We start from the raw sequence: 27,974 nt of genomic DNA, 5'->3' as shown, positions 1-27,974 counted from the left end.
ACTTTCTGGCGATTAGGACAAGTTCTGAAAAGCACAGTAATGCTACATAATGTCTAATGAATTGTGATTAATGTTTGTCCCCAGATCTTGGCTGCTTCCTGCCAACATGTCATTTGCCCCTGACCCGTGCAGGCCGCCGATGCCACCGAGCTGTGACAACATGGCATTCTGGTCTCCCCCAAATGGGCCTTGGTCCATGGGGTTGGCCTGCTGCGGCTGTTGCTGCGACGGTTGTTGCTGCTGTGGAGGCGGCGGGGCGACCATGCCGGGGTGGTGCTGCGTCAGGTGACCCGGATGAGGGGAGCCCGTTTGGGTCTGGGGGGAGATGCGGTGAGGGGAGGGCTGGGGCTGCATGCGAGGAGACGGGCTGGAGTTTGGCGGCTGGGACTGGGGCCGCGGCGACGGCTGCGGCGACCGCACCTGGTTGCTAAGTGAGGTGGGCAACTGCTGGCCCTGCAGATGGGGCGACTGAGACATCTGCTGCGGCTGCTGGGGGCTCATGGGGTTGTTGTGCTGAGCTGGAGAACCCCCACCTAGGTGCTGCTGCTGAAGGAGCCTCTGGTGTATCGCCTGCTGCAGCATGGCCTGGGAAGCCTGGGTCTGGGGACCACCTTGTGGGGGCTGTACCTGCTGCTGCTGCTGAAGAGGACCACCTGCAGGCCCTCCGTCAGCCCCCTGAAGCGCTGCCATGGTATTCTGTTGCTGCTGCTGCTGCTGCTGTTGTTGCTGCTGCTGCTGCTGCTGCTGCAGCTGGAGTTGATGGTGGTGCAACCTCTGCTGAAGAGCTGCTGCCACCTGCTGAGACATCGTTCCGGAGTAGTTCTGCTGCATCCCAGGCTGACCACCCTGTTGTTGTTGTTGCTGCTGTTGTTGTTGTAGCCCTCCAGGCTGTGGCTGACCAGGCGGCTGAGGAGCCATACCAGGCTGGCCAAGGTAACCCTGCTGCTGGGGAGGCTGGAACTGAGCATGATTTCCCATTTGTTGCTGTTGCTGCTGCTGTTGCTGTTGTTGTTGCTGCTGCTGCTGCTGCTGTTGCAACTGCCTCCTCAAGAACAGCTCTCTTAACTGTGGAGACATATTGGGGCCTTGACCTGGTACAGCACCTTGCTGCTGTTGTTGTTGCTGCTGCTGCTGCTGCTGTTGCTGCAAAGCAGCCAATTGCTGCTGCTGTATATTCCCACCCATGAGTGGCCGTTGCTGAAGTTGTTGCTGCTGCTGCTGCTGCTGTTGTTGTTGTTGCTGTTGCTGCTGCTGAAGCTGGTTCATTCCAGGCATGCCACCAGCTTGGCCCATATGTATGCCTGCCTGGCCTCCCGCCGGGTTCATGTTGACCTGCTGACCATCCATGACACCGGGTCCAGGACCTCCGGCCACACCTGCACCTCCGCCCCCGGGTCCTCCGCGTCCGAGATACCTCGGGGCCCGCTGCTTGATGAAGGTCGCCATCAGCTGGGGGTTTGAGCGCAAGATGTTAAGGACCTGTTGTTGTTGGAGAGGTGAGCTTGGGGACCGCAGGGTTCGAAGGAGCTCTTGAAGGGCAGCCTGTGGGAGATTTCCGGCGCCTACTCCGGGCGCCGCGGCCCCACCTGGACCACCCATCATACCCATCACTCCGGGATGTCCTTGTTGCTGCTGCTGCTGAAGCTGTGGCTGTTGCTGAGCAACCTGTTGCTGCTGTTGAGCTGCAACCATTCCAGGATGACCCATCATTCCGGGTCTCTGCTGCGGAGGCATACCTGGGGCACCCCACTGCTGCTGCTGCTGAGGCTGAAGCTGAGGGGCACCCGGCTGGACCTGCTGTTGAAGCTGCCCTTGAGGTGGGAGCTGACTCTGAGGCCCACCCTGTTGCTGCATGCCTGCTCCCATCATACCCTGTTGGGCCATTTGTGGAGGAATCCCCTGGACTCCTACCATACCAGCTCCAGGACGGTTCATACCCATCTGACCCTGGGCCTGAGGACCCTGATGATGAGGATGTGGGGGCATCATCCCCGTCGCTGGATTGCCCGGCCTGTGCATGATATTTGCCTGCGCCATCTGCCTTTGAGTCTCTGCCACTCGTTGGATCTTCATGGCAATCTCCACAGCAGCTGGAGGTGGACCAGGCTGCTGTTGGGGCATGGCAGCCTGTCCTTGGTTGGGCTGCTGCTGAGGCATGCTGGTAGGTCCCATGCCAGGTTTACCCAGGGACTGGGAAAGAGGAGAGGAGCCTGGTGGTCTGGGCGCGTACGGAGGAAGGGTGTTGGGGTGCTGAAGCTGCTGGACAGTGGGAGGCGGAGGCTGCTGTTGTTGCGGCGGTACCATCTGCTGTTGCGGGGAGTTCATCATCCCTGGATTTGGAGGCATCTGCTGGAACTGATGGTGCTGAGCCATACCTGCTTGTTGTTGCTGTTGCTGCTGCTGCTGCTGCTGCTGCTGCTGCGGAGTGCCTGCCCCAACTCCTGGCTGAGGTACAGGCGGCAAACACTGTTGGGTTGGCGTCTGCGGAGTGGGAGGTTGGGTACTCGATGTTGGCGTGCTGGGACCAGTAGTGCTGTTGTTCCCCGGGGATGGAAGCCCTCCATTGCCCCCCGGCTGTGGCTGCCCGGTCCTCTGCATGCTGGCCATCCTCCTCCGCAGCATCTGGGCATGCTGCAGCCTGTGTTGAAGCTGCTGCTGGCGTAGCTTCTGTTTTATGTTGAGGCAGAACGGCACGGGACACTTGTTCTCTTGGCAATGCTTGGCGTGATAACAGCACAGCGCGATGAGCTGCTTGCAAATGGGGCATCCTCCGTTGGTCTTGCGCTTGCAGCCTTTCGTGTGCTGCACGACACGTTTCATCTTCTGGCAGGACGGCAGCGAGCAGTTGGCGTTGCGGCACTGGCAAGCGTGCACCAGGGACTGTATGCAGCGCTGGATACTGAGGCGTCGCGAGTCGCCAGGGCTCTGCATGGAGGCTGAACTCTGACTGTTGCTTTCATCATCCAGGCCCAGACCCAACTTCTCCATCTTGTGCTCATGGCCCTTTGTGTTGTAGCAAGTGATGCAGAGGTCATAGTCCTGCAAAATAAGCAAGAGGTAAGTGTTACACATGTAATATACATGTGTGGGTTCCCGTCCTCCCTTTTCACTCCTGGAAACCAACACTAGTGATGGGGCAAGGTGAAGAGTACATTCAACAGCGTATTCAGTTTAAGGACAAACTGCCAGCTAAGTGAAACCCAATTTTACTTGTAACGAAACTATATTCCGTTCTCTGATAGTTTTCCAATTTTTTCTACATCCAAAATAGGATGGTTAAAACAGATTAATTGATAAAAAAAAAAAAAAAAAAAAAGAACTGTAAAAAAAAAAATATGATGGGTACGTGACCAGTGCTTACCTCACACACAGTGCAGTGAAAGCGCGTTTCAACGTGGTGTTTACACTCATTGCAGGTGTAGACAAAGCGGTCTTGGCTCTGGTTGTGTAGCTCCACCAGCATGCACATGGTACTCCATTTGGAGCGTCGCAGCGAGGAGAACTCGAGGTGTTTGTCCCGCGCCAGAGTCAGGAACGCATCTCGTCCGTCCATCAGGTCGCACGCCATCAGCGGGTCGGGGTCCATAATGGGTGGCAGGGCGTTCGCGGTGGGGCCAGCGATTAGCCGGATCACGAAAAATACCTTTCCGGGGCCAGACGACAACGAATGAATACATCGTAAGGCCACACCTACTTTTATTTCATGATTTTTGTCGAGACGTCGCAGATTTTGTGCCTACCTCTTTGTGCTTCTCCATGGTAGCGTAGAGCTTCTGCGAAAGGTCGTTCGACACATTCGGCATCCCAGGTTTCTTCTTGTTGGCTCGGCTCAGGCTGCTCTTGTTCTTGCTCGTCTTTTTATTGTTCTTTTTCTTGGCGTTTTTGCTGTCGCCTTTTGTTGCCTGCAGATAAAGGGATTGACAACAGCAACACAAAAAAGTGTTACTCCACTTAACCCCGAGGCAATCTGAATGGAAAAAAAAAAAAAAAAGGATCTTTTGAGGCAGAGAAAGTTAGTTTTAAACGTACGTCAACGCTCTCATTGGAGGTGCTGTTTTCCTCCCGTTTCCTCTCCTCCTCCTCCTGCTCCAGCTCCTTGATGCTCTCCTCAAGAACATTGGGCCAGAAGTCTCCCTCAAAATAGGGCAGCTCTTTGGCACTAGTGAGGCGATCCTCTGTTGCTTGTTTGAAGATGTCCTGCGAGTTAATGTATGAGAATTTAAAGACAAATTCTCTGAATTCTCCTTAGTGCTTGGACCTCCCAAAAATCTAAATCATATAAGACTCTACTAACTACAGTCTACAGGAGTTGAACACGATATATACCATAATTCACCCCAAATGAATAAGGTAGTTCATGAAACATCAGTCCCAACCTTGTAGTCGTGTACAATACGCTCAGCCACGGACTTATCCAGCATCTTCTTGTACCATTCCTGCAGCCTCTTGGGCTTGGGAATCTTCTGGTCCACAGGGTGACAGTGAAAGATGTAGTCATCTCCTTCACTGGGCGGGCAGGCCCAGATGTGCCCTGTGGTAAACCTGAGGAGCAAGAGTGTAGGGCTTGATCAGCTTAGTTCTTCTCATATGAAATGAGAAGCAGAGGGCCACTGGTGTATTTTAAAAAGAATTAAGACTACGAGATACAATTTCAGCCATTATAAAAAAAAACTGTTTCTGATTTGGTGGGTGGTGAACAAGTTGACCTGTCGTGAACCACGATACTGATTTTGCACATGTCAAAACAGCACTAACACTTAAGTCTGAATTTGATGAGTCCCCTGTCCCCCGTCACTGCCATCCATTGATAATGGCAGAATCAGGTTAACTTTTGCTATTACAGTGTGAGGGAATATTGTCTTACCCAAGTCTCTTCACATACTCAAGATACCCAATCAGTATCTCATGGTACACCCCCGTCCTTAAGCAACGTGGCTGGAAGAAGTGAACACTGTCCAGATAGGATATGTATACTCGTCTAGAGAAACGGACAGAAGGAGAAGAATTTTACCTTCACAACATCCACCATACGATCTAAATGAGTTTACAAAAAAAACCCCAAAAAACGCATGGTAGCTAGGGTGACACTAGTCTTCTTTAAACAGACCTTTGATTTGGAGGTGGGCAGTCAGAGCCATATTCCTGCACATGCATGCCGAAGAAGCAGACGTCAACACCATCAATGTCCTCAAACGCAAAGAGGGCTTTGGATCTGTACGGGAAAGACTCAGACATTTCTCCACTGTCCACAAACCTGGAAGAAGAATCAACACAGAATGTTAGCACAACAGATACGCTGACGGCCGTGTGTTTGGCTATGAAGTTAATACAAACCCACACAGATCAAATTTAAACTATAAACTAACACCCCCCCCCCCCCCCCAGCGTCTAAAGTGAATCATCAACACATTTTAGTCAACTCCTTAGAGAGTTTGCCACAAACCATGAATGATCCAGAGACTGAGCATATACGATGTGTCCACACACATGCTATGTGAAAAAAAGCCCCCCCCCCGGACTAAATCCTGCACGTCTCACCTGGACTTCATGCCCGGTTTGACCTCCACCACTTTGTCAGAAACGTGAACGACCCGGATGGTGACCTCACCAGCCTCCGGGTGGCTCTGTCGCTTCAGGAAGTCATTCACTCGCGTTTCTAAGTAGTTGCCCAGCTTTGTCTGAGGAAGCCCTGGATGGGTGAGACAGCGCAAAGCACACATAGTAGTTAGTATAAGAATGCACACTTTTAACACTCATTCGCTAACAATGACTCTGGATTAAATTTAGTCAGACAAAAGAGAATGCATGAGAACAGGCACATCTCCAGATTCATATACCACATACTTTTGGCGGCATATTTGTTCTCTTTCCGGGTCTTGTTAGACTTCTTCAGGCAGATATCACACACAAACCTGCGTCGGAGGGGAGAGAAAAAAAAAAAAAAAAAAAAAAGGATCAGACATTTAGCTATTTTGCCAGCTAATGTGCAGATACAACTACAATGCAACTTGGATGAACTCAACGCTACATACTGTTCAACCTTTTTTCCCCCGCCTTAAGTTTTACAATGTTATGACTAAACTGCAAGAATATGAAGCAACAGGACTGATCTTCAGTTAAACCATAGTCTTCACTCCACCTCAAACCACAGGCACCCTACACTTTCTGATGGAAAAGGAATGAGAAATGATTCACAACAAGTTGCTGACCAAACAGAAATGAGCTGCACAGAGGAAAACCAGCTCACCCAGACGGCCAAATGGTCTCGTTGTGTAGAACACAGATCTGGTGCATTTTACGCCCACAATCCATACATTCCACGAATCTACGGTTAAAAGAGAAAAGAGAGTGAGATCGCACATGACCTACAACATGCACAACAGGGTTTCATTTGAGTTTTCATGCCTAACCAAACGTCTCTGGAGATAAAATGACATTACTGTATGGAACACATATATGATTCTACATTATTTTTAAACATCACTTGATTAAAAAGAAGGTGTAGAATTTCTAAGAGAGACAGGATCAAAACAAGGAACATACAGCTCTGGGTCCAGGGTGTCATTTTTCTTCTTTTCAAACTGATCTTTATTGATGGATCTGCAAAACAGATTCTCAAAATTAAACTTTGCGATTCTGAATGGAGGTAAACCTTCCAAGAGTCAAACATTGCGAACACACACAAAAAAAGGACATATTCTGCTATGTTAATGTTGTGATTCAAGAGCTGGTGCTTCGTTATCAAGAACTAAAACCACTGAACTGTTGTAAAATGCACATCTGCACATCACATGCATACACAGGTCATCTTGACCTCTAATATTCTAGATTAGTCCAGTGCTCTTGGCGGGATTCAACAGCATGTGCTCCAAACACCCATAGGATAGCAGCTTTGATATAGCCTATATGCCGTGTCTCCCAGGTAACCAAGTATTTGGGAAACAAAACTGAAGTATGGCATTTGGCCCAAGAACAATTAGTGCATTTAGAGAACCGTGCCTGAACTGGAATAATTTTGAACAAAACAGTACAAAATTACTGACAGAACACAGAATTTCCAATGTGATTCAAGTATTTTTAAAAGATAAACTCACAAACAAAACATATTTTGTTTTATGGTATTAACTTGAACAATATTTAGTAACATACTAACTACAAAATAAGAAAGTGACCTAAGGCAAAATTCACTGTACTGATGGAGAGAGGAGAAGGTTGAGAATACATAATGACATGCGAGTGTATAAAGAGGCATTATTGAGAGCGGTAAGAGAGAGAAAGAAAGGTTACTCACGCCTGAGGCTGGGAGGGGTCGTCCCCTAAGGACACACTCTCACCCTGGATCTCGTTGAAACACTTCTCACAGAAGTGATACCTGTCAGCAAGAAGCCCATATTTTGGTGAACTACACCGTCCACCCACACCACATCCAATCACAGAGAGGCAACGAGGAGGTAGCCACCAATCAGTGCAGTGCAGGGCAGGACAGGGCAGGGCAGGACAGGGCAGGGCAGGCCAATGGGGAAGCAGGCACAGATGAGGAGCGCAGGACAGGGTCGTCGTCAGAGGAGCCAATCATGAAGCAGCGTTTTTTTTGTTTGTTTGTTTGTTTGTTTGTTTGTTTAAAGCAGGAATTTTGAGCAGGGAGGACATTGGGTTCAGATGATTGATCGGATGAAAGCAGGCCATTGCAGACGTGACAAGCGTTTGGGGGGAAAAACAAGAAAGAAAGAAAGAAAGAAAGAAAACAAAGAACACCACAGGACAGGGTAATGGGGAAGGGTATTAACAAAAAGGGGTTAAAAAACGTGACGCAAGACACCAGAAAGGGGGAACAAACAGACAGGTGGAATGGAGAGGGATATAAAACACAACATGGAAGACAAGACGAGCAGAAAGCCAAAGCAAAGCACAGATTAGCATTTTGTACACGCAAATGAGCAAAAAACCATCACAGCTACACAACAGCAGATTTAACTGGGGGGAGGGGAGGGGAGCGAGGGGGAGAGGGGGTGAGGGAAGCATTTATGGACACATGAGCACATTAAACAAACACAGGCAGCAGAAGAGGCAGTGTTTTACAGATCATTTTAAAGATGTCCTTTCTTATTACGGTCCTTTTACCGCAGCCAATTACTTAACAGCCTGAAACAGCTGAACGTAACGTCATGGAAGTTGTACTATTATTCATACTAATGACGAATTTGACTGTCAAAAGTCACAGGGGGAGTTGTAAGACATATGCCAAATTCACTATTTTTTTTTTAATCAAAGTTTCTGAAGGTGTGGTAAATGTTGCTTTCAGAGTACACCTATGTAATACTTCCATTATATTTTAACTTTGGGAGGGAAAAAAATCTTGACAAATAAAAAAGGACCCACCTTTAAAATGCCAAAAGTTGTCAACACAAAGAAAGTGCAATGGCACAGTTTGATTGGTGGTGGAAGAGGTGGCATCAACATTAGGATTTTACAACCACTTTTTTCAACTTGTATCATAAGACATGTGCAAATTATTCATCAACTGCCCAATACATAATACCCATTTGAATGACAACATTCTATTACATTTGTGTTCCATGATTACTCATTGCATATGTGTGTGTGCGTAAGTGTGTGTGTGTGTGTGTGTGTGTGAGAGATTCCCCATCCCTTACCTGTTCTGGTAACTAAAGTAAGCAGCATCTCGTGGTATAGTACACAGCTGCTTCCCATAGCAGCAAAGAGTTTGGGGAGAAAACTCCAGCTGGAATTAAAGAGAGAAGAGATTAATACAGTAATAGCAAAATGCGATATCATGTTCTTGTGTGTGTGTGTGTGTGTGTGCGCGCGCGCGCGCGCATGTGTGTTGGAGGTAAAAACTACATGTAAAAAAAAAAAAAAATGGTATCAAGGTTAATCATTTTTAATGGTCACAGGGATGCACAGAGGTAATTTTGTTTGGCAATCCGCTCTTCCATCACTGGACCTGCAGGACTCATTATCACAGCAGCTGTTCGTCATTACAGGCATTAACATTTGGACTGCAAGCTGATTTATTCAGCCTAAAAACATACACACCGTCCAGGTCCCCCCCCCACCCAAACACCCCTCTACACTCTGCTGTTTCATATGGAAGTTCTCAAAGTGCTAACGCACACTGCAACTCTCTACGGACCTCTAGTGTCCATGATTAATTGATTTCAAGAACATCTAAATACCACAAAAACACAAACACGTGAAACACTCAGAAAATACAAATGTGTTCAGCATGACGTTGTAACTAAGTCACACACTATTCATCTTCCGTCTCTCTCTCTCTCTCTCTCTCTCCCCTTCTCTCTCTCTCTCTCTCTCTCTCTCCCCTTCTCTCTCTCTCTCTCACCTTCCTTCCACAGCAGTAGCCCAGGCCCTGCATGACAGGGTCTATCTCTTGCTCAAACACTTCAGCCAGTTTGGAGCAGTACTTGTAGACGCGTGAAGTCTTGCGGTTGTACAGCCAGGCGTTGTTAAACATGAGCCAGATGTCATCCACGTACTGCCACGGTTCCTGATATTGGCCCGTGTCGAGCTTTCGTTTGATGGTAGACAGATCCATGGGATTTTTCACAATGTCGAAATAATCCTAAGAATTCGAGTGAAGAATGACAGGTCAGAGCTGATATTTGCACTACAAGAGTTTTTTTATCACTTTAAGGGGGGGGTGTCACAAGAAGCGATACCAAATCATTGCCACAATCCAGAAAACATATCTGTACTAGTTTTTCTATAGCACGATTAACACTGAGTCAAAATCAGTTCTGCACTCTTGTCTGTCCAAGAACGAAAATATAAATAGTGGTCTGTCATGGGCAGTATATTTTGGCTACATGTTGCACTTGGAGCTTGTGTAAAAATATTTCAGTTACAGCTGGACATATAGCACTGTTTTCACTGCTGCAGTAAATCAGGCATCAAGATTCATGTAATGTCACTTGTATTGGCAATGCCAAAACTCTGGACATGCCTAACTCTGGACATGCCAAACTCTGGACATGCCAAACTCTGAATGTAATGGACTATGATTAAGGACTGACATGCATGCATACTTGCTAAATTCATCACAAAAAGGTTCACCTGGCCTTTGGGAAACAGTTTTTCAAGTGCTAGTGCACTTCATTAGAATCATGTGTTTGATCAGAATTAGACAATGCAGGAGCTCTGCTTTAAATACGTACAGGTATTCCCAACAGCGAGGGATCCACAGGCTGGCGGAAGGGTAAAGACTCAGGATCTTGACGGTAGAGGGACTCCAAAGTGGGCATCAGAGCTTGTCGCAGTTCCTCCGGCTTAAAAACTGAATGGCACAAATCACAACGAGTCAAGACGTGCAACGATAACAGAAAATGAAACGCACAAGCTGATTCCATTAAGGCGCATCAGTGCTTGAATCCACAAGTCCTTTTATCTCGGCCCATGCGGAAAAGAAAACGAAGAATCTGTAACTATGAAAATAAGACGGGTTTCTATGGAAACGCTCTAGGTAAGCACTGGCCTAAACCGTGAAGGCAGTTCTATGGAAGAGAAATATTACTTTTCTTTTTGCTCTGCGTTCCGGAGGCCGCGCTTTGCCCTCCTGTTGTTCCCGAGCCTTCATCTTTGTCTTTAGCTTCCATCTTCACGTCGGGTTTCTTGTCCTCAGTCACAGACGACGTGTCTGTAGGAATCCCTTTGCAACCCTCCCCTGTCGATTCTTCTTTCTTGATCTGTAGAGCAACAACAGGACATTTTGAGTAAAACAAATGGTAAAATCTGTATAATAATCAAAGAAGCAAAAAAAAAGAAAAAAAAATAGTTGTGTTTTGTACAGAGACACTGACATCTTTCACGTCAGGCTTCTCTTCAACTTTAATGTCTCCTTTCTTTCCACTCCTCCCCCCTGTCATCGAATCATCTTCGTCCTCTTCTTGCTGTTTCACCTCCATCTTGAGTTCATGCCCGTCTGACGGTGGCTGCTGGGAGGAGGCGTCTGCACTGCTGACGGAGGCAGGTGTAGCAGCCTGGCCATCCATCGCCAAGGAGCCCTTCTGGGACAGCTGAGAGAGAAAAGATGAGGACAGCAATTAACGCCGAGAGGAACAGGAGGAGGAAGCCCATCAACTCAAATAGGAGAGTGAGAAAACGCAGCTCCTCGACTTTCATTTACGTCTGAGACGTACAGCATGTGTTTGTTGATGTTTGTACAGCCTGGCTTGGGGACTTTGGGTTACTCACAGGAGTGCGAGGAAGTTGAGGGGTAAGGCCAGTGGTTGGGGTGGCCAAACCGCTCTGGGTGCTTAACGAAGGTCCTCCTCCTAGCTGCTGCTGCTGTATCGGCATGGATTTGTCCGCGTTGGCTTGCTGAGGTATCTGCTGTTGAGGGGCAGCAGGGGTTAACTGGGGCAGGCCGGGAGTGTGAGCCTGTGGCGTCTGTGAGCCGGGCAGACCAGGGGGCGTGAGGTGCGGCGTGGGCGTGCGGCTACGTGCCGGGGATGGGGAGTTCTGCCGGACGGGAGGGCAGTGCGGCAGGCTCATGCCCTGCGAAGGTGTGGCAGGTTGGTTGGCCCCGCCCACACTGCCCGGGCCCAGCGAGCCCACCGAGGTGCCGCTCCCTGCCCCTCCCGCCGAGCCAGGCTGGGCCAACGGGCTGCTGACCGGCATGGAGGGAGGGGTTGGCATCTGCGTCTGCTGGGAAAAGTAAACACGGACAAGCATTTACAGCCAATACTCACCCTTCAACTCCACGCATACATCATACATGACAGCAGCCTTGCCTTAACATGCACACAATGGCAGGAGATCTAAATCTCTGTGAACACAAGTCCATCAGTATTCAGACAATCATACACACAAACCCATTTAGAAGTGTGGACAGTGCTGTGAATAGACTGGAGAGAAAACTGATGGGAGATTGTGGCTAAAAGAGATGTGGGGCTGCTGATGCCTCTGCTTACCTGGGCGATACCACCTTGAGAGCCTGGCTGAGCCATGCCAACTGGGCCAGTGCCAAGATTTGTCCCTGGAAACTGCCCAGGCGGCATGTACTGATTCTGGAGCTGGGGAACATTGGGTTGAGCCATTCTTGCAGCTCCCATACCCATCTGAAGACACAGTAGAAAGAAAAAAAACAAAAACAAACAGAGCGTAAACAAAAGCACAAACCTCCATCAGTCTAAACTACCAAATAGTCACAATGATAATACTGTAAAGAAATGTCTCCATGTGCAGTCCAAGGATTACATCCCAACCCCACAAAAACACATCACCAAACTGTAATCTATAAAATTATTCTTTTTTTTTTTTTTTCCTATACCACTGTCAGGTTTTTTTTGCACAAAGGGGAATGTAATCTTTTTTTTTTTTTTTTTAAATGTGCCTGGTAGGATGTTGTCGTGATTTTGCGGCTTCTATGTCCACAGCTATGAGTAGCAGCAGAGACCCTGAACAGACCTGGTTTAGAGGTGCACCCATTGGAAGAGGGGGCGTTGACCTCTGACCCATAGACTGCATTCCCATCTGATTGAATGGATTCATTCCACCTACAGGCAGGGGAGGAAAAAAAAAAGAAGACCACCATGAGTTGTGTTGGTTTTTTAAAGGCATTGTTTACTAAATCCAGCCTCTTTGGTAAAGTTAAAGCCAATCTGTTATCATTTTGAATCCAAATGCACTGACCAGAAGGGTTCTGCATCCTGTTAACCATCTGGTTCGGTCCAGTGGGTCGCACCAGGGAAGGATCTGACAGGGGACCGTCTGCAGAGAGAGAGAGAGAGAGAGAGAGAGAGAGAGGGCAAAGGAAACAAGCAGAGAAAGAAAGGGAGAGGGGGAGAGAGAGAGAGAGAGAGGGAGAAAGACAGAGAGAAAACTCAGCTTAAGTCACCTGAATCACACAACAGAACAGGCCTTAGTCTTCAGAATTACGTTCTCTTTGCCGACTACAGGCATGACTGTATGACTGACTCACTGGGGGGTAGTCCCGTAGGTGGCGCAGGCTGGCCAATGGCAGGGGGACCCTGCTGCATGCCAGCGGAGGGCATGCCGGGCGCAGCAGGCATCATGCCCTGCTTCTGCAGCCGTGTCCGCCGCTTCTCCTCAAGTTCCTTCTGGATCTTGTAGATCTTCTCCGCCAGCAAGTGGTAATACTCCGCCTGAGCCGGAGAAAGAGGGGAGTGAGCGAATACGGCAAAGGCCCCCGGTTCTGACGCTCTGGTGTGTGTGTGTGTGTGTGTGTGTGTGTGTGACAGCCCTCTGAATAAATAAAGAGTACGGTACTAACCCTACTGTTTGCAGACTCGTACATGTCGCCTTCCACTTTCCGAGCGTAGGCCACCAGATTCTCCATTCGCCGATCCTTTAGAGCAGCAGGGTCTGGGGTAGGAAAGATGGCCTGGACCCTGGAGACAGGGGAGTAGAGAGGTCAAGTGTGACGTCAAGGCTGTGCGAATCATAAGGAGAAAGATAAGACCGTGCAACACAGGTCTACAAACAGGTTTATCTGGAGACCGAGCAGATGACACCGGGCAACAGGAAAAGAAAATGAGAAAACGTTATCACCAGACAGAGGGACAAATATACACACAACTTTTTTTATACACATATGTACCTACGCGCGCGTACATATGTACACATGCCTGAACGAAATATGTACTCGGGTAGCCGTGAACAGACCGTACATTGATCAGTTTACATGAAAATACAGACATTACAAAAGGCACCTATATTCTTTCCTTAACCGCATACAGTAAACAGACCGGTTGATCTTCTCGATCATCGCTTACAGTTTGTGGACGAGGTGGTTGCGTAGATCCTGCGTGATGTCCTCATGCCAACTTTTCCTGAGGCTGGCAGCGGCAGCCGGACTCGCAGCAGGCATGGTGCCCACGCTACCCACACCACTGCTGTCATTCATCAGACTGAAGAGAGGGAATAAAGAGAGAGAGAGAGAGAGAGAAGATGGAGGGGAACCATTCAGTAATGCTCGTCATAACGCTAGAAATGAGAGGGGAGCTGCCATGGCATGGCAGAGATTTTTAATTCTTGTTCTAGTAATAACTAGGGGAAAAAAGATCTTCCCTTTATCATGTTTGGGATACCTGACGTCTTACAGGTCAAGGGTAGAAATGTGGAGGTCAGTTTACCTTTGAGATTTCATGGTCAGATGCATCATAGTGTCCTGAAGAAGATTAGACTGCTGGCTTTGAGACTGAGCGCCAACGGCCCCATTCACACCCATGGGATTCCCCACTGCTCCGGAAAAAAAAAACAGGGAGCACATCTGTCAAGCATCTCAGACTACTGATTCAGTATCAGCACACCCCCCTCAATGGTTTACATAATCTTATTGAAAAGGAAAGGAATACACTGATTTCAGATCAGCACCTTTATACAAGCCACCTCTATTCACAATACAAGCCCTAATGCAATATTACTGCTAAAAATTAAACTGCTGTTTCAACATGACAGGAGAAAAGCTGCCCATTTGCAGAAGGAACGTTCAATCGTCAGATTAGTGAACCCATCATTAAAAAAAAGGTCCTGTTCTGTTCTGTCCTTACTCATGGCGTTAAGTGCCCGGGATGCCGACTGCGCAGGCTGGGGTGGAGCTTGGTTGCCCTGATAAGGGAGGCCCAGGGCTGCATAAGCTCTCTCAATAGAACTGGGGTCTATCTGGCCTGGGGTGCTGAGGTTGGGTGCAGTGGGAGTGCCACCGGAAACAGCGCCCAAAGTGTTGCTCAAGCCCACGGCAGCAGAGCCGAGAAGAGCTGCGAGAGGGAAGCAGAGAGATTTAGGCAATGAACATAACGTGTGCTTTTGGAAAGATGTAGAGAAAACAGGATCAAATTTGACTGTGCAAAACTCCAGTGAAACCGCAGCTAGTTGAGCGATCGCAACAAAAAACGTTGCGTTTCGTTCTAACTGAATGTTCGAACAGAATTTTTTTTTTTTTTTTGCCTCGCAGAAGATGTTTATTGACAACAGGAAGCGTCCATCATTTCTTTCATCTTCCTTGACACAACCCAGACACAGAACACTCTCACGGGCAGAAACACTGTATCGATAGTGGACGGATACACACACTCACACTGCTGGTTCCTCTTGTCTCCCGCGTTCTTCAGTGGCAGACAGACGGGACAGTCGTGCCGAGTGCAGTTTTTCCAGTGGGAGATGATCTGTCTGGATGAGGCACAGTGTGCCACTACAAGAGGGATGAAAGCAAAAAAAAAAGGAAAGAGAGAGAGAGAGAGACAGACAGAGAGAGAGAGAGAGAGACAGAGAAAGAAAGAAAGATCCACACATTATAAACAATGCAAACTAACAGAAGCTCATAACACTAAACAAACCTTTAGTGCTCTCACACAGCTTTCCTGCAGAAAGAGTTCACACAAACGAAAAATCTTTTCTTTTCTTTTTTTTTTTTTTTCCTCTTAAACTCGATTGCTGAAAGCCAATATTACCACACTTGAGGGTTTAGGGTCATGACCCTACTCTACTCACCCTGGCAGGATTTGCCAGCCTGGCAGTGTGTCATGTGGTTGAGCACGTTCTTCATAGTGCGACAGTGGGGCAGGTTGCACTGCCGCACCTCCCCGTTCGCCTGCTCTCGCCGCTGGCACTTGTGGGCGTGGAGCAGGAGCACCAGCTGCTGCTGAATGAGTTTGCGCTTCTCTGGGTCGGCCGTCGGGGGCACTCCTGCCACTGTTGCCGCCGCCGCCGCTGCCGCTGACGCAGCTGAGGCCGGGACGAGGCCTCCCTGGGTGTTGGGCACCATGCCAGTAGCCCCTCCAGCCCCTGTGCCACCTGCTGGAGGCTGCTGGGAGGCCTGGGGAGTGGGGTGAATGAGAAGCAGAAGTGCAAAGCGAAAAAAAAAAAACGAAAAAAAAAACAAAAAAAACAGAAGTTTAGGGGTGATAAATCAGCCTATTTCTGTAAAAAACTTCTGTAATCTGATTCTGTCACATCTAACATCCTGTGCTGACAAAAACCAAAGTTTATGTTTCTTAACTTTCAATTTCAAAACCAACAAGTGCAGAATATCAAATTTATAGCAAGGAACCTAAACGATTTTCCAGCAGATGTCTAGTCATCAGGTAAACAGATTCTGCTGCTCGCAAACTTCTTAACTGATCGGTCAGATTTTAAAGATATGGGGGTTGAAACGCTTTCACTTTAGCCCCTGAAGACTAGGCCTCGAGAATAATCTAACTAATGCAATCACAAAACACAAACAAACCAATTAAAACAAAACAAAAAACAAAATCGTTCAACTCACCATGCCTGCCATGCCTTGCATTGGCTGGGGTTTCTTGTCCAGGTTGAACTGGGCCAGGTTATTGGACAGACCTTGTTTGTTCTGGAGTTGCGGGGCCAGCCCTGCTCCTCCCAGACCCTGACCTGCAGGCTGCCCATAAGGCCCTCCATAAGGGCCTCCACCAGCCATCATTCCCATCTTGGGGAGGGGGGGGGGGGGGGGGGGGGGGAGGGGGGGATAGAAAAAAAAAAAAAAAAAGAGGAAGCAGAAGAGAGACACGAAAAAAAAAAAAAATGTAAATGAAGTTTTCTTGCGCAAAACCATACTGAGATTATATAACGAAGCACGCCAACGTAGTAATGAAAACAAAAAAAATATCTATGCAAATTTCTTTGTAGTCACTTTCTGTTAGTTTAAAACAGGAGAGGCATGATATTGCTTCAATATTTAAATGATTCTGAAGTAAAATTAGGTCAATAATACATAGTTTATTTGTCTTTCAAAGGAAACCACACTACCACAAAAATGCTAAAAGGGACATTCGCGTGAAAGATAGCATCCACTTAACATCTGTTTGTTGTACAGAACGAGCTGTTTTTTTTTTTTTGAAAAGGGGGCCGACCAGTTTCTCTGTCTCTAACCAATTACACAGGAGGGGGTCATCTAAGCACGGCGTAAAATTGGCACCCAAATAACTCCACAGCTGAAGTTCCGATCTGTAAACTGTGTAATGAGGTGGTGTTTAATTAATCAGCGTTTCCCATTCATCTTCTGCACTGACTTCTACAGTTTACAGAAGACAGAACGGAAAGGGGAATCTATCTGCCAAAACGACAAGAGGGAAAACAAAACAAACCAAAAAAAAAACCCACTGACAGATTACACTCAGAAATTACTCACATATGCTAAACTTTACCGTTGTAAACAGCCCCCCCACCAGCCACACATCTCAATTAAGAAAAAAATTTCAAAATTTATTTTCAATAAGGTGTCAAGCCAAATGCACAGTTCAGTACCTGAGGGGCCCAAAAATCTAATGTCCTCATTATCCAAACTGTTAAAGAGAAAAGAGTGACTTTCACTGAGTCCAAGACCGTGAGGACATACATTTCTTGTGTAATATCTTAAATGATACCGACCTGAAGAGCTTGAGCTGTTATATGCATGCGTGTGTGTGTGTGTGTGTGTGCGCGCACGTTTTCCATGCCCTGAATATTTCTACTCGTGCTCACAACCTGCTGTTACCTTGTTCAGTGCTCCTGGCTGCTGTGCTCTCAGTCCGCCCTGGTTTCCTGCTGCCTGCTGCGGCTGTAGGCTCTCTGCCAGCAGGTTGCTGTTGCTGCCCATTCCTGGGTTCGGATATGCCATTCTGGGTGACCCGTTCATCATCTGCACTCCCAGCATCCCTTGCTGCTGAGGCGTGGGCCCCCCAGTCTGCTGCTGCTGGCCGTTACCCTTCTGGGCTCCTAGCATGCCCCTGTTCATGGCACCTACCATGCCAGACATTTGCTGTTGTTGCTGCTGCATTAGACTGGCCTGTTGAGACGAGAGGTGCTGCTGTGTCTGGGGGCCCATTCCCTGGGGCCCTGGCGATGCCTTCATGCTCCCCAGAAGGCCCATGGAGGCCCCGGCTGGGCTGTCCACCGCCCCCTGCTGTTGTTGTCCTGCAGGTGGGGCACCACCCCGGAGGAGCTCCGAGAGCTGCTTGTGCTTGGCAGCTGCGTCCTGCCCGCCGCTTCCAACAACCCCCAGGCCAACTCCCCCTGCACCACTGCCAAGGCTGGTGTGAACCTGGCTGAGGTCCCCTCCATTGGCCAAGCCCAGCTCTGAGGAACTGATGAGCTCATCAGGAAGGTCGTGCTCCAGGTCAAAGAGGGAGCCAAAGTCTGCAAACGGATAGAGAGAGAGAGAGAGAGAGAGAAGACGATACGTCTTTTAAGAGCGGCAAAAACTCGCTCCATTTTAAGTATCTCCCGACACTTTTATAAGCATAGTGCAGCTGGACAAACATGGAGTTCTGTGATCTATTGGTTACATTATGAGCGCATTAATAGTTTGTTGATGTTTGTGTGATGTCAAGGGATGGATATATGAAAATTCTTCTGTTCGACTGATGCAGTCCTCCAAATATCTTCCCACACAACATCTTCCAGCAGTGACTACGGCACACTGGGAGGTTCAAATAATTGTCAGACGATTAGGGTGAAATTACATACAGACTGATATGGAACGAAAATTTACACATTAAACTCCACGTAACCAATGGAAACCAGAATATTAGGGAGAACAACGTATGCTCAAGAGTTAAGACTGCTGTAAGAGCACAATATGAGGGGAAATGTTTTAATGATTTTTATTTATTTATTTATTTATTTATTTATAACTAAGTTCACTGTTTTAAAATGGAGATATCCTGTAATCTTAGGTCATTTGCCCAGCCCCAGGTAACAGACAGATGAAAGGAAACAGACCAGAAAGACCAGTTCAGAAGCGTCCGCTGAGTAATACGGAGACCTATCGCCTGATTCAGCTGAATAGTGAAAACAGTGTAGCGAGTCGGTCAATCAGCACTGCACTTCCACACGGGCCGAATGCATTCATCTTTTACCCTAGACAAAGCTCCTCAAAGTTGATACTAGTGCTATTACTAGAGGAAACCAATCTGCCTGACCACACAAACAACCAAGCCACTGACAGTTTAGTGTAGGTTGAGGCATCTCTCCCCAGAGTGATCTGTGCTTTGATAAGCGTGCCAAAACACCACGAGCGTGTTGTAAAGTCAGGATATAAAACCCCGCAGAAGTAGCCTAAACATTGGCATGCTGCTAAAAGCAAGCAAGTCTTTGAACCTAGCAATCACATGTTCACTCAGAGACACACTTAGACAAACAGATTCTTACTGTTTGCCTAAGCACAGCTACAAAAGGGCCTAAAACACTTATGGACACTGCAGCCCTGTAAAATCACAAACGAAGAGGCAGTATCAGTATGAGCACACAAGGAATAGCTAGGAATGATCTGGCATGTTCCTCTGGCGATTCCTTTGCGAAAACTCCTTAGAGACAAACGTACGTTGGCACAGCCTGAAACTCATATCACCTCAGTCAAGGTGCACATACTTTAAAGATCCCTTCTATTGAGACTTCTCTACTGGCATGAAGGATACGCATTTTTGTTATTGCTTGGAAGTTAATACACTGTGTAGCTATTGTGTTAAGCTATGAGAGCGATTTGTGGTTTAAAGAGAAACTCACCCTCTCTATATAAGGTATCTGCACCACTATAATGAAAAACAAAATGATTTTATCACTTTTCAGAGATTCTGAGCCCTTAGATTTCTCTTTCTGATCAGCTGTCAAGTTGCATACGCCTCCTATATGATTGTTTTGCCCATTTAGAATTGCCTAGTGGTAATGAACGCAAACGTAACAGAAGATGCTAACTCGGAACAAAGAACTAATGTTGTACTATGCTATACCTTAACTCAGAATTTATGGTGTATGTTGTGAGCCCGAGTACTTCTGCTAAAGCCTCAGTATTGTGGGCTACAACAGACAATGGCTTGACGAAAATTGTTGGCTAACGGTTCTTAAATATCGTTTGACACCAATAAAAACGAACAACCCGTTGGATTGCAAGTCATATTGTCATGTACCGTCAAATGTCGCGCATACAGCGCAAAGTTGAAACAAACTTTTTCTATGCTGTCACTGCATACAAACGCTATCAACCTCCAATACGGAAAATTATTATAAGTAACAAATACCTAAAAAATATATGAAAGGGTCAAAGATGCAGCATGTAACACTCAAACGCAAAACTCTGTTTAGCTGGCCATAGCAGAAAAGTTCAAACATTTGAAGAATAAGTACCCAAATGACAGGAAACGTTCATAAATTAAACGATTTTTTAAAAGTCATATCGAGATTGAGATCTTGAATTGCAGGTGATGGTAAAGTTTTCGTGTTTGTCATGGAGGATCGCGCATCATTCGTGTTGTGGTTGAACAATGGACATCAAGATGCAAAGCAGAGATGACCGGAGACGGCAAACGGGAATTTAAACTGACCACTAATTGTGTCAAGTCGATGCAAAAATAGTAAAGTCACTTGTCCACATTCAACACTGAGTCGCTTGATGAAACACGATGTAAGATGTAAATCTTATGGTAAACGGAGTAACAAGTTTAAGTTCGTAATGTTGGTCAGAGCAGACGCCATACCCTGTAACCCAGCTAACAATGGCAGAGTATAGCAGAGTTGAATGGGCCTACGGAATATGATTGTATTATTAGCTGACCAGCTAACAAGTTTAATCACACCATCTAGTCGCTACTGCATTAAGCGACTCTCAAAACGGGCCAAACAAAAACTACAGCATCGCTTGAAAACATCAGCCGACACGTACTCTCTTTTATTTGTGTCAGGGAGGAAAATGTGGTCGGGGGCAAAGTCAGAAAGTTTTGAAGTTGATTGGCTAACCAGCTAGCTAGCTAGCTAATTAGCGCTGATCTTTGTCGATTTCGCTTGCTAGCTAAATGAACCCAAGTTTGCTTCGAAACTGCCCAAGAAGCAGGTCGACCGTCAAGCTGCCGTAATTACATCTGGGATGGATGTTTCGGAGAAAACCATACCTATATCAATCAACAGTCCAATGCTTTTTCATTTGTGAAATGATTTCTGAAAATCCATGACCACACACCCCAAAGCGCGTCGCTGTTAAAGCCAACCAATTTGCAATTTCATCTTGGTAGCAAGCGTTAAAAATCGAGATTTAAAATCTATTTTGATTATTCACCGGCTAATGTAGTTGTGTACGGTGCATTGGATTAATCGGGCACCAAACTAATTTGATCAGTCGCGCTGACTACTACTTTCCCTTGCAAGCTACAATGTTATGATAGCGTTTGTGCAATCTGTGAAACAGCACTCATTGGTTTACCTGACTAGCCAGTTTGCTAACGTTATGGCTAACTAGCAAACACAGCAATCACTGACTTAGCTAGGTTACCTATGCTAACTGAGAGTATGACAAGCTTGTGCAAGTTCAATATTAGCGTTAGCTTCCCAAACTAGCTTGATTTGCTAGCTACGACAAAACAGAAAAAGCATCCCATTTCAATAACCACTTAAAATGGCACATTACCAAATCCACATAGTTCGAAATTAAGCATTTAATATAGTCCAGCTTCGACATTAGAGGAATAAAATTGTAATATTTACCATTTCCATCGCTGGCTGAGACTGAAAGTGCCGGAGAAGAGAGTTTAGGCCTCTTGGCTGAAGGCGGGCCAGAGTCCAGAACGTTCTCGGCCATATTTTTTTACGAATTAAAAATATATGTCCGCAAAGATATGAGTCCTCACCTCCTTACGAACCTTGTTTTTGTTATCGCTACTTAAAATGTGACTTTTCCCCCTCCTTTTTGGGGACGAAGGGGGGGAAAGTCCCGTGTACAAAATACTCCTCTTTCCTGGGTTCGCCTCTCGATTTCAGCTTCGGCGTATCAACCCCCCTCCCCAGCCGGATTTTTTGTTCTTTATAAATTTCTGCTAGCGGAGGAGGAGGCAGGGGGAGTCGGTTAGTGTGGAAAGGGACTCATGTAGCGGCTCCTCATAAACTCATATAATCTGCGATGTACTCGTAAAATTGTTTACAGTGACATGTTTCATGGTTTTGCACGTCTTGTTACCCATTTTCGTCTGGGATATGGTAAAGGTTTATTGGAGGGAATCCTTGAAATTCGTCGTGCCGCAATAGAAAACGAAAACCGAGTATGATTTGTAAACTAAAAATGATGTGCTGAACATCAGTTTTTATTTTTGTTTTTTAACTAATGTACATTATTACTCGTATGTGTATGTTTTGTTGTGTTAATAGTTCTTCGTAATTTAGAACGTTTATGTCAAGTTTGCCCACGCCGTGAAAAGAAACCGATTCAGTTTCTTCAACTTTTTATTTTCCTGTTGTGCCAAACTGATTAATTCCATGTTACTCAGCGAAGAGTCTTCGTCGTTTTCAACGTGTAACTAGAATGACTGTATCTGAACTTTGGCTTATCTGGAGATAAACAAGATACTGTGCTGATTTTATACTTTATTTTTTGCTGTCACCCAAAAATAACTGAAAGATCTCTACCATTTTACGTAGACAGTGAATGTCGTTGGTAATCTCTTAAAATATTTGTGACCACACAGTCCTTAAAAACTATGAGGAAAGAGGATACTGGTAGTTAAAGAATAACATGTCTATTAAAAGACAATGGGCCTAAACTGAGTTGGCCTTGGTTCTACCTAAATTACAGTTTCACAATTTTATGGTGGCGAAATATCTCTACTCATTTTGTATATACAGCCTTCAATACTGTATTCCCCCTAAAGCCATAGTAATGTTAACCCCTTGCTTCTTCACTCTGGCCTTCCTGGCAATGTAGGAAGTGTGATTGTTATTGGATTCCAAGGTTGATATGATGAGGAATGCAATGTAAATCCAGACCCAATGACTAGAATGGAAGGTTGTGAATGGGCTATTAAGTGTGACTTTTTCCAAGAGGATCTCCAAAAAAAAAAAAAAAAATAGCTGTTTTGAGGCAAAGTGCTTATTTTAATGCAATACATTAAAAGTGCCCATACAACTACCACTACTACTATTACTAGTACTACTAATAATAATAATGATAATGATGATGATGATAATAAAATACACAAAGTGATGTAGACAGAAGAACAACACAAAATGTGAAACGTTGACTTTCACGCTAACTCCATACTGTTTATACACTGATAGATCTATTATGTGAGCAACCTACTGGGATTAAAAAATATAGCTATGTTAGACTAAAGGCACATTTTTCAAAAATTCTCATGTTATTTGCAAAATAAGATGCTCAAGATGAATTTTCGCACAATTTTAAATAAACTCCTTAAACGTATAATTACACAGTCAAAAATGTCCACAACAAATTGGCCAATGTCCAATTAATTTTTGGGAGTGTTCTTATGGTGTCTTGATCTGGACTAGGGTCAGTCAACATAAGACGTTTGGAACCAATGTGTATTGGTAAATGTGCTGTGTGAACATTTACCACAGCAGGGTACTTGAGGAGTCTCTGCCTGTAAGGAGCAATGGACATGTTAAATTTAGAACATCACAACGATTTATGGTGTTTCCTATTTTCATAACGAGAGTCGGCAGCCACATTCACAGATATATTCCTGTCATCAAACCATTGCACTAGAGAGAGGCAACTTTGAGATTTCATCGAACCAAGAACACAGTCAAGAGGTGTAATCAAATCAGCAGTATTTTAAAAGTCATTTAGCTCTCCAGAAATAATTATCTTGTCAGTAAGTTCATAGAAGGATTCTAGTGGAAGCCAAAACCAACTTTATTAGCAAACGTACAACATGGGTAGCAGACCCAACAGCATGTATTTATCTGTGCCTTTGACTTTAAAAACATAGCCATAGCTGATTAACAAAGCAAATGTGTGGGTTTCAAACAGTATAAGGTGCATTTATGAAATCTTATCGAAACAGCATAATGGTATTGAAGTGTATTATATATACCCCAAATCCAACGGTTAAGAGTAACTCAAATGCAGTCAAGAGGATGCAATATGGTTAAAGGTGTTGATTATGAAGTTGACAGTTATTTGAAGATATGTTTAACAGGTCAAGCTAAGTCATTCTGAAATTTACAAACTAATGAAACTGCAAATCTACACTTTTATGTGTTCATCGTGTATGGACTTGACAGACAATAATGGTTTTCCCCACCTATTGCACACTGTAACTGAAACTATAGGCACAATAAAAGAATATACATAGCTACCCTCTTGCACCCACAAAATTTGTGCACTTGTATTTTAGGTGTTAACTCTTTGCAACGGTCATTTTTGCCCAAAGAAAAAAAAATGTCACACATGTCTCAGCATTTGGCACAATGTCCTTCAAGAAAGCTTGTGCATTTATACTGTAAATAATAATGGAAATTGTTCAGAAGAAATGTCACAAATCACAGACTTCACATACATGAACTCAGATTTCTTAAGTTTACATCAGCAGTTCAGAAGCTTGTGCGTGGGTGAATGAAGCCACAATGAGTCATCACCATCAGAAAATTATTGATCTGTGAATCCGTTGCTATGTACCCCAATATTTGCAAAACAGTAAACAAATTTTATACTTGTGTTAAAACACTCGATAGAACTTTTCATACTAAGCACAATCTTTTATGTTCTGATGGAAAAGATGAAAACTGAAAAATGCCAAACTTCAGCTATCAGTTAAATACATTCATCCCAAACAGGTCAGCTACTACTTTTTGACTGCAAAACTTCAGAGTAGCTTCCTGGTAACAAATGAAAAGTGCTTTAAACAAAAAAAAGTCCAAAGATATGTATAGGAGGGCTGAGTCGCCTGCACTCCACGTAACTGTGAAAGCAGAGTGATTACTGAGGTATGTTTGGCAAGACTTTCAGCAACCAAGACATCTTGATTAGCTGACGTACGCCAACTAGCAACAGTCAAAGTAATGTCTGCATAATGTTCCACTCTAAAAACATCAGCAAAGGACCACGGTTGATGGAGACATGTTCTCAATTGTCGTGGGCTTGCATTATTTCCATGATTAAGGCCAAACAGGCTTGCAAACAAGTCGCAGTGTATGTGAACGTGAAGTTAAATCAGAGGATAGAGCAGTCTGTGCCTTTATAATTGGAAATGTTCCTCATCCCTTTTACAGCAGTGAAAATTGACATTGGTGATTCTATTGATGCGCTGGTCTTCTGTGGTCTTCCTTAAATCCACTCTTGAAGCCATACAATTTGCAAACGCCTTGGACTCAGCTTTTTCAAGTGTCTTTGTCTAGGGACTTGATCGTACTTCTAATACTCAATATGTTGTTATCATTTATGAACTTTCCATTAGTTGTAATACACAATGTGTTATTTCAACCATGAGGTGGATATTGCTGTGAACCAACTGGTTACACCAAAGTTCAGGTATGCGCTACTGACATTCTGAAGTTCTGTTATGATCTTAAAAGACAGCTTAAAAAGACAATTACTATCCAAATGTAATCAGCACTTGTAATTTTGTTTGCGAAGAATTTTCACAGGAAATCTGGCTCTCCAGTGATGTTTCAAGTAATTCAACAGAATACTAAGGGGAAGACAAAGATAAAATGATGTCCAGTAACAGTAAAATGTGAACAAATCTAAACAAAAACTTCTATTGAAATGACAGAGAAATGTAATATTATGGATTAAAGGCTCAATTAAAAGGATTGCATAAAACAAATTTACAGTAAAGTGTCTCCAAACTAGAATCTGATTATGTTAACTGACCATGTGCTAATATCAATATCCCAAGAAAACCCTGATCTCTAAAACAGAGGGGCCTTTCACCAAAAAAAAAAAAAAAATTGGATCATTTCATGTGAACCTTGATTAAAAATACTTAGAAGTTCACTGTCTCTATCATAGGAATTGTTGACACAATTCCTATGACATTTATACTGCTGACAATTTAACAAAAAAAGGGGGAACGAGAGAGAAGGAGCCTGCTAACCCTGTGGTTTGCTCTGGGTCTTTGAACAGTTATGCATTTTGCTGCTAAAATTTGTGATTTCAAGATAAAAAAACAGCAAAAACAGCACAACCGCATTTCTGACTTTTGTGGACATTAAATATTCCATTTAGGATGTACAAAGGAAGTGGCAACCCTAGTGCCCTGGATTAATTTCCATCCTGGCCTTCTTGACCTTGGTCTCACAGGGTGAACCGTCAGTTAACTGTTTACCACTGACCTGTTTCATGACTTCTGTAGTGAACTTTGTTGTACAAAAATGCTGTCTGTATACAGTGACTCATTAATTGAGGTAACCATTTCAAAATCAGACTGTAAGATGAACTCTGATTGAAGGGCTCTTCATACTGCTAAGTTGATTGAAAAATGGTGCCTTGGTCACGTTAAACTAATTCATCACTGCTAGTGAGTTGAAGATCATTCATGTTTTTTCATCATTAATATTCCTTAAGATGAAATCGTAATATCTATATTTCTTATAAAATCCATATTACTCCATTTGAAAGAACACACTGTGAGTTTTTTTAACAACACCAAGATGGCACCTGTGCAATGTATGGATAAAAAATGAGGTAATAATCTGAAAGAGACGTTGGTAAGTCCGAGGAGCTCAGAACGACCCCTCTACAGTTCTTTTTTACTTTCAGTCATCTCTTCAAATCTTGTAGCCAAAGTAGAACTCCTAGAATGTAAATCAAAGCAATATTTTCATGATAGAGAGAAGGAACCTGTTGCAAGACGCAGTTGGGTTCAGCACTCTGAGAAAGCGGTCAATTGTTTCTAACCCAATGATCTAGCAGATCCTCGAACCTCAGAAGACAGTCTAAGGATTCATACCAATCCATCAAAGATCCAGGAAGCCATCAAGATCATGAAGAGTAGCGAAGCACTGTGGATTGACTCCCTCAATGCTGAACCACTGAAAGCTGTCATTGCTACAGCAACGAGGATGCTGGCTGCCTTCCCTAGAGATATCTGGGCTCATGTCACACTCTAAGACTGGAGCACAGGCCTTACCTGCTAGCTACTTAAAAAGGGGAACTTTAGCAACTGTGTCAGTGCCTGCCACAGTCTCCTGTAGGATGCTCCTCGGAACTGAGACAAGAGCAAGGAGGTTTTCCGCACAAGAAGAGTACATAGGAGTCTAATCACATACTGTGTGCAGTATGATGTAGCAGTGCCTTGAATGGAGTGCACCTCCTTAGATCAATGACTTCAAGCGAGCATTTGAAATGGTCCATCGTGAGGACCAGTGGAAGATCATCTACAGGAGCCTACAAACTGATGTCCAAAATGATGCATCTCAAGTGAAGTTTTATGGGCCCTTTTAATATAGTATAATGCGTGAAGACACTCTAATAGAGCCATTCCTAGTTAAGTGAGGAGTAAGGCAAGGCTGCATCCTCTCCCTAACACTTTCCTCATTACCACTGATCGGATGACATACCAAGGAATATCATAGTGAGCCCAAGAAGTGCAAAGGACATTTCATACATTCATCAGGGTGCCTAGACTTTGCTGATCATTGTGACTCCTTTCTCATCATAAAATGCACCTCCAGAAGTCAAATCAGTAAATTGTGTATGTAAAACGTGCAGGTCTCTACATTAGTTCCTATATCATGTGTATATCGATGTATCACTCACTTCAGCAGCAATTATGGATCGAGGATGGTGAACCACTAATGTAAGTGCAGTGAAGACTCTGCCTGTCATGGAAGTGTCATAAGCAGCACGAGTAAAAAACAGTATACACAGCCCTGACTCAGTGAAGCTAGAGGTGTCTTTAACAGGCCTCTTTCCTGCTCTTGCACACACCAGAGAACTGGAGAGAAGCTAGTAGTTTCTTCACTGTAATTTTGGGGGGGGGGGTTGAGGCATCCTTAATTAGTTTTTAAAGGGAATGACTCCTTTTCTGGTTTTGTGTTTATTGAACAAATCTGGCCAGTAAAAGACATGTCTTTAAAATCTTTGCATGAGGAGGCCTTCAGAAAGTTGAAATATGCTACTGATAGATAGATCTGACCACTTTTCCACACTTTCTAGCATTATTACTTTCATGAACTTTTCATCTTGCATAGCTGCACTACTTAATCATCAGTGTCACTTAAAATACAATGAATACTTCGGTGTCGCAAAAGTT

The 27,974-nt window shown here is 45.0% G+C and overlaps 1 protein-coding gene across 1 annotated transcript; it reads right to left on the bottom strand.

Moving 5' to 3' along the window:
- ep300a (EP300 lysine acetyltransferase a) lies at positions 1-21,674 on the bottom strand. The gene is made up of 31 exons (XM_030773374.1): positions 21,466-21,674; positions 17,489-18,129; positions 16,265-16,441; positions 15,490-15,814; positions 15,071-15,190; positions 14,550-14,756; positions 14,133-14,238; positions 13,773-13,907; positions 13,271-13,388; positions 12,959-13,142; positions 12,670-12,747; positions 12,445-12,533; positions 11,949-12,095; positions 11,230-11,679; positions 10,836-11,051; positions 10,550-10,721; positions 10,194-10,312; positions 9,362-9,601; positions 8,655-8,743; positions 7,292-7,402; positions 6,544-6,600; positions 6,248-6,325; positions 5,845-5,912; positions 5,539-5,689; positions 5,108-5,254; positions 4,865-4,978; positions 4,377-4,542; positions 4,030-4,197; positions 3,741-3,902; positions 3,362-3,643; positions 1-3,039 (listed from the first exon to the last, which is right to left on the bottom strand). Exons 1-31 carry the CDS (start codon positions 21,557-21,559, stop codon positions 43-45), a joined length of 8,208 nt encoding a protein of 2,735 aa, XP_030629234.1. The 5' UTR covers positions 21,560-21,674; the 3' UTR covers positions 1-42.
- Positions 21,675-27,974: the final 6,300 nt, after the last annotated feature.

The sequence above is a fragment of the Chanos chanos genome, chromosome 5, assembly GCF_902362185.1.
Source record: "Chanos chanos chromosome 5, fChaCha1.1, whole genome shotgun sequence".
NCBI lineage: Eukaryota > Metazoa > Chordata > Actinopteri > Gonorynchiformes > Chanidae > Chanos > Chanos chanos.
The sequence above is the reverse complement of the archived record's forward strand: the minus strand, read 5'-3'. Positions and strand labels throughout refer to the sequence as shown.

Excerpts from the sequence above, each read along its gene's own strand:
- ep300a (XM_030773374.1), bottom strand. The coding sequence starts at position 21,559 with ATGGCCGAGAACGTTCTGGACTCTGGCCCGCCTTCAGCCAAGAGGCCT. Across the intron at positions 5,690-5,844 it reads GAACAAATATGCCGCCAAAA|GGCTTCCTCAGACAAAGCTG; the intron begins GTATGTGGTATA and ends TCACCCATCCAG. Across the intron at positions 3,644-3,740 it reads CCATGGAGAAGCACAAAGAG|GTATTTTTCGTGATCCGGCT; the intron begins GTAGGCACAAAA and ends GGCCCCGGAAAG.